Source organism: Sesamum indicum, linkage group LG8 (assembly GCF_026168435.1).
Source record: "Sesamum indicum cultivar Baizhima isolate 11 linkage group LG8, ASM2616843v1, whole genome shotgun sequence".
In the NCBI taxonomy this organism is placed as follows: Eukaryota; Viridiplantae; Streptophyta; class Magnoliopsida; order Lamiales; family Pedaliaceae; genus Sesamum; species Sesamum indicum.
Genome location: NC_142664.1, coordinates 20,895,470 through 20,911,145, shown reverse-complemented (window position 1 = coordinate 20,911,145; position 15,676 = coordinate 20,895,470). Strand labels below are relative to the sequence as shown.

General features: G+C 35.9%; 1 protein-coding gene across 2 annotated transcripts; it reads right to left on the bottom strand.

Moving 5' to 3' along the window:
* Positions 1–559: 559 nt before the first annotated feature.
* On the bottom strand, positions 560–14,698 carry LOC105168286 (alpha-glucan water dikinase, chloroplastic). Of its 2 annotated transcripts, none has more exons than XM_011088309.3 (34): positions 14,542–14,698; positions 13,678–13,972; positions 12,449–12,490; positions 12,204–12,313; positions 12,009–12,087; positions 11,798–11,889; positions 11,564–11,717; positions 10,816–11,040; positions 10,322–10,657; positions 10,129–10,236; positions 9,925–10,023; positions 9,687–9,827; positions 9,500–9,588; positions 8,173–8,307; positions 7,734–7,896; positions 7,553–7,642; positions 7,262–7,447; positions 6,884–6,946; positions 6,743–6,805; positions 6,598–6,657; positions 6,324–6,476; positions 6,096–6,179; positions 5,081–5,257; positions 4,894–5,000; positions 4,424–4,637; positions 4,226–4,329; positions 3,910–4,042; positions 3,633–3,758; positions 2,903–3,013; positions 2,556–2,654; positions 2,252–2,425; positions 1,893–1,985; positions 1,451–1,566; positions 560–1,134 (listed from the first exon to the last, which is right to left on the bottom strand). In XM_011088309.3, exons 2-34 carry the CDS (start codon positions 13,945–13,947, stop codon positions 930–932), a joined length of 4,401 nt encoding a protein of 1,466 aa, XP_011086611.1. In that variant the 5' UTR covers positions 13,948–13,972; positions 14,542–14,698; the 3' UTR covers positions 560–929. The 2 variants fall into 2 exon arrangements, with proteins under 2 accessions (XP_011086611.1, XP_011086610.1); XM_011088308.3 differs by having other exon boundaries at positions 13,678–13,985; positions 14,542–14,696.
* Positions 14,699–15,676: the final 978 nt, after the last annotated feature.

Genomic DNA, 15,676 nt, shown 5'->3' with positions numbered 1-15,676 from the left:
TTGGAATTTTTTACAATTTATTCGTCTTTCTTTGCTTTGGGTTTCAGACTTTCTTCTCATCCTCCCCATTAGAAATAATTGCATGAACCGATCTATGTGTTAGCCGACTCACTCCTAATTCTTTCACATATTTAAGGATCTCCATTCTTGCACAAGCTATAATTTTTTTGATTAATCATTTCTCTTCAATTTCCCTTCCAAAAATCCCCTTCACACTAAAATTATGGAGCATTTATATTATGCTAGCCATAAATGCCCAAATGTGGGAGGTGGGGGGATCAATATGTATTCGGTTCAATATTAGTTTTTAGCATAACTTAAAATATTATTTATATTTAATTTATCCGTACATATTTTTTATAAATTAGTTATTTTTATTATAATATTTTTACAATAAATAAAAAGTGTCCGTGTTATTTTTAATGAATTCGATTTGATTTTTCCAAATGAACATTCCTCAAATGAGCTTGTATCAAAATTTCAATCAAGACAAATAAATATTCACAAGATTTCTCAGAATCTGATTATTACATTTGGGGATTGCGATAAGCTCGAAATATAAGCAAAGGATAATCATTCATATCGTAAGTTTTGTGCTGAACTTTCTTTTCCTTTTCGGTTCCAAGTGATGAAGATTACAGCTGTAGGGAGAGAATGTATTATTAATTATTGTATAATACAATGTGTAGCGCTTGTACAAATACCTGTTATTGAATACGAAGAGACAGATGAATGCCCTATTAGTGTACTGTTTTTCTTCCACTTCTTGTATAAACTACCACTATCGGACCTTGTTTAGCACTTAAAGCATCCGCCAAGTACCATTTACTTTGCAGAAGATACCTGGTTTTTCATAATAGTATGCCATGTTTATTCTGTCTCGGCAAATCTTTCTATCGGCTGTTCCTTCAGAAGTAGGGTATAAATGATCACATCTGGGGTCTTGTTTGGACAACGTAAATCTTTCCGTCCTTTACAACACCTTCAATATCTTGTGCAGATCCATACAGATCTTCAATAGCACTTCCCGCACGGGCTATGCTCGAGAGAATTGAGCGGCGGAAGTTACCATCAATGATCAATGCATCAGATGAGTAATCAAGAACGACTTGCTCCTCTTCGTCCATTGGGACACTGCAAGAAGACCGCAGGAAGAGTTATATACAGATGATCGCATGCAGTGGAAAGAAATGTATTTTCTGGAGTTAGTATTCTAGTGTTGTGTCTGAGAGAACGGTCTTGCTGGGCTTTTCCCTCAAGAAATGTAATGCATTCATCAAAATCATTACTTCCTTGTGGTACGGACCCGTGGTGGAGAGATCAAGAACTTCCACTATGGAAGGAGAAAAGGGAGTGAACATGAAGGAATAACATTTGTTTACTTAGTAGAATAACAGCTATGAAAGAAGTAAAGCTTGTTAACTTGAATATTATTTTCTTAAAACATTACCTATCATAAAGGCCAGCACCAGCATAACCTTCTAAATCTTCACCATTTGAATCTGAGCGGAAAATTATAGAACGCCGTATAAAGAGGCCGATAGGTTTGCTGGGGTAACCCAAAACCTGGAAATGTTCAAGGATATGTTCCACGCGCAGCAGTCAATAATTAGAATGATTTTAAACAAACATAACAACACCATGATACCAGAATTGGCAATTTAACACTGTTCAACAAAATCTATATGGCTTTGCAGAGGTAAATGCATTACAATAAGAATGTCTAGAAACCCATACACTGAATGAATGACTTGGTCTTAAGATAGGTAGGTTATATAATGAGCTGAATCACAATTTCTTAAACAAGATTGTTTCGCAGATTAATCTTGTCTTGTCAATACAGTAGAAAGATATATTCAGATATGGCTTCAAGTCCGAAGTTCATAACTTACCTGAGGAGAGTTCAGGTCATTCTTCTTGCAAATAAAGCTCAATGCACGACCTGGATAAGCTCCCACCAGCGTTTCTCCGAGCCCCTTGACAACCTATTCAGAAGATGCACACAAGCATGCGTTACCTTCTCTTACCAGAAGTTACAAGCGTCATGGCAAGTCTAACCATTGACAGCAGGAGTGCATCTAATTAACTAATTTTCGACTTATCTAAATTCAACCAGTTATAGTGTCTCCGATATAATGCATATATTCAAGGCGCGTGGATATTCTTGGAGCCAGTTGAAAAATATTATGTCCATCACATTCAAAAATAAAGAGTTAATATTAAATTACAACAAGGATGCAGCATATGTTACCTCAGCATATATTTCTGATGAATCTCCTGAAGATGGATTAGTGGTGTGGATAACAAATGCATAATCAGCATTTATTATTTCTTGGACAAGGACAGCCATGCAAAGATAGTCGTGTTCAAGTTTCACTTTTCTTGTGCTGAAGTATGCCCTCTCATTCCATTTTGAAGCCCATACCTACGAAATGCAGAAAATAAGCAAATGTTTGGCACATATTGAACAGTTGTAGAAATCATGGGAGTCTAAAAAATTCTAAAGTCTTGCCACCAGAACCGTGGATATATATAACTTTCACGTACAAACTCACCTTCTTTATGGCCATCCATGCTTGTTCCCATCTCTGTGCACCTTCATCACCAGGCCAAGGCATACCAGAATTTTGCATCTTCTCTTTAAGCTCTTTGACCTGGAACAAGGTTACTTTAGTAAAATGCAGCTGCCATTTGGATGGTCCAAAAGATTGAAATCATTTTCTGAACATTGGGGATTTCCTGATTCATTATTAATCTTTTGCCCCCAAATAATAATTTACTTCAGGTTAATAGAATTTAGTGTAGGACTCTAGCCACCGGTTTGATGTATAAATAGCTTACATCTTATGTTTAAAAATGCATTAGTCAGGTAACGACTAGTGCATCTGAAAAGGGGACATACCAACGGTGGTGGAGCTGAAAGTTCTAAAACTGTGCTTCGAATTTCACCAAGTGCACTGAAGTTTCCTTCCTCTAATTTTTTCTTCAGAATTTCCAACCTTTTTGCAACATCCTGCAAAATATGTTGAATTGTATTGCAACTTAACAGATTCATGGTTACTAAGTTCACATTTTCCCGAAGTGCGAAATGTAGTCTCCTTATAGATGCTACAGGTTTTACTGTATAAAAATGATTGTCGCAGACAATAAGGCCCCATACTTGCCAAAAAGAATAGGTGACCAAATATGTTAAGTCTCCCAAACCGTGTAGATGAAATACTCCAAGTTCTATAAATTCTTCACAATATCTATCATGAAAAACCAATAGATCAGCGAGTACAGTGACAAATTTTCACAAAGCACATGACAGTATTTCAACACTACTCAGCGCATAAAGATCACAGTTTCTCATTATAAACTTTGTCAGATCATTCTTGCTTAAAATAAGATCATCTTAAAGCACCGGTGGAACTCCGTCCAGGCAAAGTAAAAGTTCTTTTTCAAACATTCAGACTTAGGAAGAAGAAGGATAATGTATATTATTCAAAGAAATGTATTGTTTAAAACAATTGAAGCAAAATATGTGGGATAACAAGAATTGTATTCTCCCAGATATATCATGCAAATAAAAATAATTTGAAGGCACCGATGATTGGCAATTTGAATAGATGGAGATGAATATGAACGAGTACCTTGTTTAGATTATCAGAAAGGACTGTTTCGAAGACACCAAATGGCAAGGCGACAGAAGTTGGAATGTTAACCCAGGAGGGAACTTTCCCTTTAAGGTGTGCAATATTGCGTGATTTGGCTCCAACCTGGACAAATCAAATCATGCACTTTCTATAGATTACATGTATATAATTGAATCCCCAATAAGGATTTCTTTCTGTAAGATTCCAAAAGTGAAATAAGAAGAAAAAAACAGAGAAGTTTCTCAAATATAAGATGAATATAAGAGACACTGACCATATCACTTGTAAATTCCTCAGATGATATCGCATATCTTCCAGCAAACTGCTTTCTAACCAAAGTTACAGCTGGCACAGATGAAACCTCCTTGGAGTTATTTGAACTTACTAGTGCATCATCTTTCATCTCACTAGAGTTAAATGCAGAAGAGAAGCGTCAACCATCACATTCACATAATCGTAAATTATGTGCTTTAGTGTTTAGCCTTCTTAGAAGATTGCAGAAAAAAGAAACAAGAACAAAAGAACCAAATATCATTGTCTTCTTTGATATTAATGTAAATGGATAGTTAATTTGTTCCATCATGATATACCTGTACACCACATCTGCAGATGTAGGTTTTAACCGCAATAGTTTTCCTTCATACGCCTGGATGTTGCCCAATAGATTGGCATCAAAGCATGTGGCGAAACAAACCTACAAAAAGAGAAAACTCATCTGGAATGTTACTAGGTATTTTTCTATTTCTAACAAGCACAATAAGGGCATAAAAGGTCAACAGAAATACAACCTTACTATTCCTTGCTCGAACAGAAACATGTGACAGAACATCCGGCATGTCTGGTGTCAGCACCGCTACACAACCATCAGGGATTTCTTCCTCTCCTTTAACAGATTTTGCCACCAGTATTGTTGGTTTTGAGTAAGATTTATTCTGAACAGAAAGCAGCTGATCAACCACAACAACGTATCCAATAGCTTCAACTGGACTGATGACCTGCCAACTGTTTCAGAATATTAAACGTGCATTAATAAGCTAATCATATGAATCAGAGCTCAACAACAGTGTTTTCTTGTACGGTTGTACCCATGCGATCTCATAAGTAGACTCAATAAATGCCTCATCTGAGAGAATAAAAATGGATTCCTGGTGCTAAAACTCTTAAAGTATCAAACTGGTCACAAAGTATTTTGGATTTGTGCATCTACAGATAGGATTACAATTTTCAATTCCAAACAAATAATGAAAATAATATCAACCTTCCTAGATGAGCAGTCTGCCGAAGAACTGGATCAAGTCGATTAAGAAGGGAGGATAATGAAGCAGCTGATCCAGCCCGAATCATTTCTTCAGTAAATATATTTACCTGCACGGTCAGATGTTACCTCTAAGAAGTAATCAGAAAGGGTATTGAAAGGCCCACACAGGATTTCTATGTTAACATACTGCCCACTGATCCACCCCAAGCCGTGCACCTAGATACTCTGCTGATGGTTGCAGTAATTGATGATATGACTCAGCCTTGCTAGCAAGTGAAAGCCGAGTTCTGTCAAGAACTGATTTAGCAAACAATGCCCAGTGATCATCTCTGCTCTTCAACAAGCTTTGAGCTAGATTCCAACCCTTAGTGAAAATAAAAGAAAATGACTATGAGCATAAAGGATGTTTTATTCACTACAATAAAAAAAGCTGATGGAAGAAAAAGACAACAATATTCCTCGTCCAATGCTACAACGAAAAAATATGTATCATCTGCCTGCTGCTATTATATACTTCTAGATCCTGTCAATTCTTTTTTCTTTTCACCCTTTAAGTTTTGGTTGAACATGGAGTGGCTAACAAATCTAACTACAAGTTAAGATTCACATATACACACAGCGATATGTACGTTTATATCATCTCAAGTTACCAAGTTAAAATCTAGAGAAAGCATATTCAGATTTATAAGGTCTTCTAATCACTAGTTAAATTTCCTCAGACCATGTTCTTCCACACAAAACAGATATGTACAAGCTCAAAAGTGATGGAAGTAGAGATAAATTACTTGCTTCTCTTTTTTACTAAGAATAATTAAAAAAATTCATTAGAATGTAATATTGGGTGAATCATGCTGGATAAAATTAATTTGCATTGTGCTTTCAGTGTGTGCCTTGGTTCAGCTATACCATTCAGAATTGCTTCCCAATTGCTTAGTTCTAGTTTTGTAATTTCTTGACATTGATTCATGGTTTCCCTGATTTCTTGTAGTTTGGATTGTAATTATTTGACGTCCTTGTTAGTTCTGGGGTATTTATATATTACCTTACCCAAACAAAATCGACCTTTTGAATCCCTATAAAGAAGACATTATAATGTTAAAAAAAAGTGCACGGGCCTGTAGATGCACATAGTAAGGATTCATAAACTTAAAGCAGCTGTAAATCAGACATATCAGAAATATATCTATTTCACTGAACCTCACCTTTAAACAATAAATGAGATCTTCATTGTTGTCCACTGAAAGTGCTAGGTTTTCAATAACAAGAGAGATGAAGTACATGATTTTCTGCAGAATTCATGGACAGAATGTTGGAAAACATGTTTATGTCAAATAGAATATAAAAAATTGAAGGATAATTTAAATTAAAAATTTATGCAAAGATTTCCATTATAATAATAGATACAGATAGACATATCAGGTTTAGCATACCTCAGGACTTGCATTACTCAATTCTTCATATCCACGTTCTACAGCTGTCCTAACAGCAGAGTCGAGGGCAATGTCCAGGAATATAAGATCCCTGAGACGATCATTCGATTGGGAAAGCAATGGTCTAAGCTCCTCACGAGCCTCTAGCAAACCCTGAACATAAGAATGTGTTCGAGCAACAAAAGAAACGAAACAAATTAGAAGCGCCTCAATAAATTATTAAAGCTCTGGGTTCGGAAAGATGAAGGAGAAACTACCACAATAATTAATATACCTCAAGGAGGGCTTCCACATTTTTATCCTCAATGTGTTCCAGAACAAATTGAAGTAGTTCCTGATCTCATAATCATAGCAGTTAACAAAATGTTACAGAATGTTTCCATTCAAAAGACCCTTTAATAATGGAGAATATACAATACCGGAAATCCTGAAGGCAAGCCGGACACTGGATTTATCTGCACCCCAACCATGAAGCCTTCTCCCTGATGAGAATTAATGACCACTTAGATTAATTGCAAAAACATGAAAACATTGCCAAAGCATTACAATGAAAGGAATACCTCAGCTCTGTAGCCCATGCAATTTGCTACAGCAGACTCAAGATCAGCTCCTGAATGAACTGCCTGCATCCATATGCTAGATGAAGTGAAACTTTTGAAAGAAGAATTACTATATGTATAAGTTGGAAGGATGCTGCTCAGTAACAATCCTGAGACCACCAAGATATTGGTGAAAAAGTAGGAATGCTCTGAATCTCGAGCCTTTTTTTCCAAGTCACTTCTCAAAAAGTTATTATAGAAACAATCATGTTAGCTGCTGGAAACAATGAAGATACAATCCATACCCTATTCCACAGGAACCAATGCATGCAGTAATGCAGGTGTTGGAATCAATTCATTTCAGAATTCCAATAGACATGCAACTATCATAGCTCTAACCTTCAGAGTTCGCATATAATTTCCAAGATCACGTAAAAGTCCATCTTTTTGATCCCTCCTAAAATTTGGTTCTGAGTGGATTGCACGATCATAACTAAGAAGGCGCTCTTTTGTTATTCCGTTGTCATTTAAGGTCTTCCAATAAACACTAATATCAAAGTCGCTCTTTATATAGTCAATCAGTGCCTGCAACAGATGAATGTGGTTAGAATTATATTGAGCATATACATTTATATATATGTATTATGTAATCATATCAGCCAATATGATTGTTTACTAATATTTGAATACCTGACAGATAATAACATCATCAGGACTAGTGTTATTATGCAGTTTTTGATGCCATTCCTCCATCATTCCACCCTTGCAGTCATTGTTTCTCTGCAGTTCAATAAGAATTATGCAACATTATCAAACTCAAGGATTAACTAAAAGAAAAGGAAGCATAAAAATGAATATTTGACAAAAGTACCTGAATGACTAATATTTCATCCCTTATCCGCTGCCCCACATCTCCTTCACCTCCACGACCAACAGTTGACATAATCATTCGTAAAATTTCCCGATACTGTGGACAACTTTTGTAGACATTCTGTAGCAAGTCTGTAAGTCTATCCTGAGCTTTGCTTATCTCTCTGCACCAGTAGAAGCACAAAAATTGCAGCCAATCAAAATAAACAAATAACTTGTAAATGAAAAAGAACACTTCTAAATCACATCAGAAGCTTTCTTCTTCAAAAGCATATAAGAAACAAAGTACTTCAGAAATTAAGTGTGTGGAATTTTCTTATGAACCATGGTTGTCAATAGATATGAAGACTATGGACAATAGAAAATAGATAATGCAAATTTTCCAGGAGAAAAAAGATACATCCATAAAAGCAAGCAAAGAGAATGTATAGGAATCATACCGTGGTTTTACATTGTAATTTTTATTCCAAATCAGTTGTCTTGTGGCCATGTATCTCATCCACACAAGAATTGCAGCAAGACCAAGTTCACCAGCATTAGTTGCTTGTTCCATCAAGTCTGCTGCGATATTGAATCTGTAGGAAACAGATTATGTGTTAACATAACACAGTAACTCATCTACTTCCTAAATTTTGAAACATGTAGTGAGGCCAAAAATGCTTCAATTGGGATCTCAATAAAATGGTTAATCTATTCTCGTCAGGAATAAACAGTAAACTGAATGCCATCATCTGGCACATAAGAATGAGGTACTGAAACGTATATTTAGGATGTCCACAGCTAGGAGGCATGCATGTTGAGTCAAAATAACACATGGCATTGTCGCGGAAACAAGGTTGGCATCTACATGGTGGGCCATTATGGAGTGCAATTACAAAATTAAAGAATCTGTCATTCTTAAAGGCTTCTGAACTCCATTTTAAATGTATCCCAGGTTAAGTAAACAAGCCAAAACCCAGAATCCATACAACATCTGGATCTCTCGGTTAATCCTTTAAAAGCAATCAAAAACATTAGAAGTCGTAATGCCAGTTAGGAAACTTAGATGGTAAAAAAAGCAGTTGAAATATATTGTACTGACCTACATACTCAAAAGGTAATTCGAGTAATCATCTATAAGCCTAAACACATGACAATGAGCATAAGCGAAATTAGGCAAAATTGCACTTTCCACACCATACAATGAGGGTTGCACATATTGTCCCGAGCTTTACGGGCTAACCATATTCCTCCTACAATTCAAAAGGTCGTGCACTTTTATTCCTTTTCCGGTGTTCCTTGTTCATTAACTCCTTTAAAAAACTAACGGTTCCATTACTTTTTCTTTTATTTTAAATTTTCCTTTTCATTTTCCCTGTTTATTGCCCATTTTTCTTTCAACTAAAACCAATATATATGGATTAGCCAAAAATTTAAACGACAATTAAAATTCATTCAAGCTGGGTTGGTTTAATTTTAGGCTTGGGCAAATAAAAATAATTTAAAAAGACTCGTGCCAACCGTTGGCTTTTTTACGGAGTTACTCAAAAAGGAGTAGAAGTGGATGATTTGTCAGATTTGAAACTAAATATGCTTAGGCGCAAAGCTCGGGATTATATATAACACCTTCTATTGTATGGGATGAAAAATGCAATCTTGCCCATAAAACTAGTTGTAATGAAGTGGTTTCATGTCTTTGGATTGAAAAAAGTGTAGCTAATCAGGAATAAAAGAGGAGAAAGAGAAAGCATGCTAAAGTTAGAAACTGGGAATCCAAAGAGTTCTAACCGGTGCATAAAAGACTTCTGGGCTTCACTTTCCAAATCTGCTATTTTATCTAACAGAAACTTTGCAGTTCCTCTCCCATCTCCAGCATCCTTCAGTGCAGAAAATCGTAGAGAGTGTAGTGAATGCTTATATGGAAACAGATGTATAATAAAAGTGGAGAAAGGGCTACAATTTTTCAGATAAAAACCTTTTGAACCACAGTGGAGCCGATGTTCAACTCGACATAAAAGTCGGACCCACTGTTTTTAACCCAGTTTCCACCAGACAAAAGAACAAACGGCATCCCCACATAATTGTCATCTTCAACTGTGATTTCTAGTGACTGGACCTGAGAGTAGATCAAGGAAGAAATTATGGCTCACTGTTTTGATATCTAGCCTTATAGCATGTAGGCAGAAGAACGTGAAAATTTCAATTTGTCAAACCTTGCACGGGGGATTATCAAGAGAACTGGTTGAGAATTGTGTTTCAGCAGCCTTGTCTAGAGAAACTGAATCAGGAGGCAACACATTTGAAGGAGGAACCTGTATAATATCCAGAGTTTCACATTCTCAGATAAAAATGAATACATACTTGTTTTTCCCACTAGCTTGCTTATTTAAAATCTACTGAAAGGATTTTATACATACAGCCCATTCTCCAGGTCTCCTGGATAACGCCCAGTGAAGAACAACAGGCTCTGGAAGATCTGTAGCCAGATAAACTTTGGTCTTGCCAGAGGACTTTCCAACAAGTACCTTTAGAAATAAGAAAATATTATCAAACATTCACTCAAATGGTAAAACTTTTCAAATGAAAATTGATAGGATACTGCATATATACCAGGAGTTCCTTATCAGAAAGCTTATAAATCTTTTTGTTCATTGTAGGGCCATATTGATCTTCCTTTACCCTGGACAACTGTTGAATTGCAGAAAGCACTTCTGGTTCAGAGGAAATCTTTTCCTCTATGGGCACAGAAGCAAACTTAGTGAGAAGTGACATTACGTCCCTTTCCTTGCGCTGGATTCTTTCAGTGGTGAAATAATTTTTCTTGGCCAACTGCTTAGAAACCTTGGTCTGTATCTCTCCTTTGGTCATCTTTTTCCTTATTTCATCAAGGGAAGCACCCTTCTCCAGTTCAACTTGCAACTCTTTTCTTGCTTCTTCAAATTCTTTCTGTTAAATTAATGACATTTAGATTTAAAAAGGAATGAACAAACAGTAGAGAACAGTAGCCCACCTTATTCGTAAACGTAATTATTATGTGCATGTGAATGCAATGTAATTTCCCATGTTAAGGTTCACAAAGGTTAATGCAAAGGTTTGATATTTACAAGTTGCTGTTCTCGAGAATAGTTTGGCTTTCCAGCTCTCTCCCATCTCACATATGCTTGAATTTGAACAAGATCATCAGGTATATTGCTCTTTGTTTCAGAAACACGATGCTCTATTCTCTCACTCGCGTCAGGTTTGCTTGTTAACTTTGTCCGAAGGTCCTTTATCGAAGTACCTCTAGCTATTTCTTCCAACAGCTCCATGCGAGCAGCCTCATACTCCTCCTATTTAAAGTACATATCAATCAAAAGAGCAACAACCAAAATATATATATATATATTTGGACCACAACAAACACGCAATTGTTTTAGCAAAAAATCAAGTTGACAAAATTTTATTCTTTTATCCATATTACCATGGGTCAGAATCTTAAACAAGCAACCTAATGATCTATTGATTTGGCATTCAGTTACAAGTGGGCAAATAGTTAAAAGTTTCTAAACATTGTTTGTCAATGTATTACCAATCTCATGCAATGCAATTTAAGATATTCATATGCGGAAAACATCACATCCATTCTCCATCATTATTCAGAAAGCAGAAAGTCGATCAAGGACGTTAAAGTAAAAATTCTCCATATTTATCCACTGTGTGTGCCAACAGAAAAAGAATAACATGCAGTTTCAGCAATAAGGAAAGGAGCTTGAACTAAACTTTCTCAAACAAATCCTAGAAAGTATAAGGGGCCATGAATACGTTACACCATATGTATTCTTAACCTGAAGTTAAATAGCAAACATCACCTACCTTCTCTTTTTGTGGGGTGTAAATCTGTTTTCCTTGCCTCTCCCACCTCAAATATGCTTGAATTTGCACAAGATCCTCAGGAACTGAAACATTTGAAGTGTTTGACTCTGTCTTAGGCAACTCAACATAAAAGTTATCCCCATTATACTTGTACCTGAGGACATGAGAAAGACTGCTAGTTACTAACATGTTTGGAACAGAACCTATAAATGATTGAACAAAATGCTTCTTTACCATTTATTCCGGGCTTCGTCAAATATAAGGAATTCCAGAGCTTGTATTGCAGGGTCATCAATCTCTATTGTCAGTACAGCATGCGAACCAGACTAAGAAAAGATCACAACAAAAGTATGTCGTTATGTAACAGATACGTCGCATAACAATTCTTGCCTATGTTATAACAATTCATTATATTAGCTGAACTAAGTGACAATTTCAAGCTTACTTTAACAAAAGGACTCCTAAGTGCTTTATTTTTATACACCATGGTTCCAACTGGACGACGATGAGGAAGTACCCATTGTCTGAAAGAAGAAGGAAAAGAAAACTATAATAAAATAAATAAATAAAATAAAATCTGAGTTTGGAGAAGGACACTGTGTCAGAATAACTTATATTTTCTTACTCCAAGTAAACTTACCCTTTCTGACTTTTTATTGCTCCCCAATGTAGAAGTAACCTGTCACTACTACTTGTAACTTGAATATTTACTGCTGCAGCAGAACCTGAAGTTGGAGGCCCAACATCAACCTGTTTATTACATCCAACATTCTGTTGTTAATATATATGGTTTGCGTCCGTTATACCAGTATTATTCTGTATACATAGTTTGCTCGATATCTACTCAATGTCACACATTCTCAGATATCAGGTAACGTTAAGTACCTGTAATTCTATATTCTCACCAAGGTTGAACTTCTCTGTAAGCTGCAAGAAAACAAAAAACACCAGATTAATAAACTTCAAGTAACTACCTCTACTGCTTCACCATAGAGAGCTGCAAAGGAAACAAGTGATGCTATCGCCGCCTGGAACCCAATATCTCGAACAATTATTATGAGCCTCTGAGTAGAGATTAGGAATCTTTTGTTCAATTGTTGGAAACCTTAGGACCAAAGAGTTTGAAAGAACCAGAAAAAAAATACTATCTAGTATATAATATGATACTCATAATGAGCACGGAAAAGGAACCCCTTCTTTCTTAGGGAGAAGTTTATATCACATGAAAAGTAAATAGGAAATTGAAGATCCAAACATTTTTTGGTTTAGCAAAGGGTTAACATCTTATTAGAAAAGAAAAATAATTAGAAAGAAGGGATTGATCTTGATCCCTGTATAACTTAACTAAAATCAACACAAAATTTGGAAAAATAAAAATAAGGGTTGTAGTGATAGTCATTGCCCAGTGATGATCATAAACTAGTTCAGTAGCTATGTCAGGAGAGGTCATTCTGCCTGCTGACCTTTTCCCTTTTTTTTAAGCTGAAAGTGGATAAGATGATGTTGTGACTTCTGAGAGAAACTCTTGATGAATTAATTGGAATGCAAAAGCAAACTGATCTACCCAACAAAGGAGCACTTGGCTTCAACTAGTATTTGGAAATAAACTGCATCTCTAATCTCCTTTAGCACAGACTGAGACTTTCTTCTTGCTGTTTTCTTAACTTTTATCTAAAGTTTTAGTTCCCTGCTGTTCATTTTTTCTTGGATATACAATTGCAGGTAACAATGATAGCTTGGAGCAACTTGTGCACCACTGAATCTTGTGCTTTTCTATCAACTTTTCAAATTTGCATCTTCTCCTCAAACTCAAAAGATATTATGTGCTTTTCTAAAGCATTTCTTGTTTCATATCTTCAGACTGTTGAACGACAAAAGATTACATCACCTGAAGCACATTTAGTTTTCCATTAACAACATATGAAAAACTCTATGTCTTATCTGTTAGACAAATATTATTCCACATACTTGGCAGTTGGCTGTGCAACCATCTTGATTGAATCATCGTTTAGAATTATCACATTGAAAAGGTATCCCACTAATACCTATTTCAATATGGGCACAATACAACTAGACACATGGAAAACAATTATTAAAAGATTTAGGATTATCACCACAGAAGATGGATTGGCAGCCAGAACAGCCTGAGTTGATCTTAAAACAGCACGCTGCTTTCCCATCTGTAGTTTATTTTTCTGCATTGTCAGTCTGTTACCACGGAACTCAGTTGATATAGGAGATTTGTGTATTAGTGAATTTGCTTGAGGCTGGAAAAAGGTATTTCCTCGAACGCATGTCGAAGAATTGATTCGACTCTGATGCTCCAATACTGTCGGGGAAAGCAAACTCTGACGCAGCAAGTTATTCCCTACCGTGTTGCTCATGTTTTGTCAATCCTAAGATTTAATTCTAAAAATCACAACTGCAAAAGTCAATAATTTTACCTTCAGAAATTACAAAGTTAGGAATCACAAACATAGACCACTTTGGAGTATATAACTGTAACAAACTACATAAACGCAGACATAACATCACATGCACACATATAGTCACATATCCTTAATTCTCTATCTATATTAACCAAGAAAACTCCATGTGTAAAGCATTTTACACATAGAAGCCACATTCCGAACACCAACATGAAAACACAACAAACACAGTGACAAAAATATTCAAACATCGTAACAAAAATCATACAATTGAATTTGAACTTAACCGGTGAAAATACAAGACTCGTTTAACTCCACAAATATCATATTAAAATCCAGTAAAATGCTCTAGAAATCTACAACACTAAATCCACCAGGCAATTCAATCATTTCGACATACAGTTAACATGCATCAAAACTACCTTCAAATCGCTCCAGACAAGAGTCTAAAATCAAAATGCAAACCCAGCAACTAACCAAACATCCAATTCCACAAAAATGCGTCGCCATTACATCCAACAAAAAACAACTCCAGCAATGAAAATTTACCTGGCGCAGATGCTGATGAAGGAAAAATACGCAAATCAGAAACGAAATCTAGGGGTGAAAAATGAAGCTAGGGAGAGTGTGTGTGATTGGAAGTGGAAAGTGGGAAGACGTATATGGGACGGTGTTAACATAATAACATGTTATTACCGAGTACCGATCATGTTATCAGGAAGAAGAGCGCCACGCGGCGAGATCTTAGGGGTCCACGAGAAAGAAAAGGCGCTTGGAGGTTCGGGATCAGTCATGTGCTTGGGGCATGGGGGTGGGGTGTGGGGTCCGTGACTACCGGCTGCCTTGTTGCGTTTTGTTTGGATATTTTTATAGTCAAGAGATCTTTTTTGAAATTTTCTCTCTATTTATACACACTTATCTCACTTCCAATAAGCCTAATTTAGGTAACAAAATTGATACAAGCAAACTGGACTTGGAGTTGGGCAATTTCGTCAATTTATATCTATGCATTAACCACCTCATTTTGGCTTTGTGATTAAAATCGAATATAGTCGTGTTTGTCGTATAATTCTCATTAAAACGTTTAATACGAAAAATGTATGTTTAACTTAAATCTCTCGCTAACGATTTTGTAAGATGTCATTCATACTTTCTTATTCTTATACAAAATATATTAATGATATAATTAGATTAATGTGATATAGGCAAGCATCCTATATTGATACTAAATAAGAAGTTTCTGCTACTTATAAGTTTCAAAACAAAATCATGAGGCTCATACGAAATCAGAACAAATAATACCCCGCGCAATAGAATACCAATCGAGTCGCAAGCCACATATTTTGACATCGTCTATGAGAGCAAGGTCATGTGTCCGTCCCAAACGCCTGATCATCTAGGAGGCTTATAATGGAGGCACCTATCCCATATTGGTTATAGATGAGAAATTTTAGCAACTTATAAATTTTAAGTCCCCCTCTCTGAATAAAGTCTCTTTTCAAAACAAAATTATAAAACTTAAACGAAATCAAAGATAAATAATATTTCGAACAATGAGGTATCGATCGAGTGAAACATAAGAGTGATTGACGTTTCTTGTTTCTATTTTATGATATTTTTAGTTGGATATTTTGGGTGATATTTTGCAAGTGCCAACTCAATTTGTGGCTCATATTGTGGGCTG

Excerpts from the sequence above, each read along its gene's own strand:
- LOC105168286 (XM_011088309.3), bottom strand. The coding sequence starts at position 13,947 with ATGAGCAACACGGTAGGGAATAACTTGCTGCGTCAGAGTTTGCTTTCC. Across the intron at positions 11,890-12,008 it reads TTAGGAGTCCTTTTGTTAAA|TCTGGTTCGCATGCTGTACT; the intron begins GTAAGCTTGAAA and ends ATCTTTTCTTAG. Across the intron at positions 7,897-8,172 it reads AATTACAATGTAAAACCACG|AGAGATAAGCAAAGCTCAGG; the intron begins GTATGATTCCTA and ends CTACTGGTGCAG.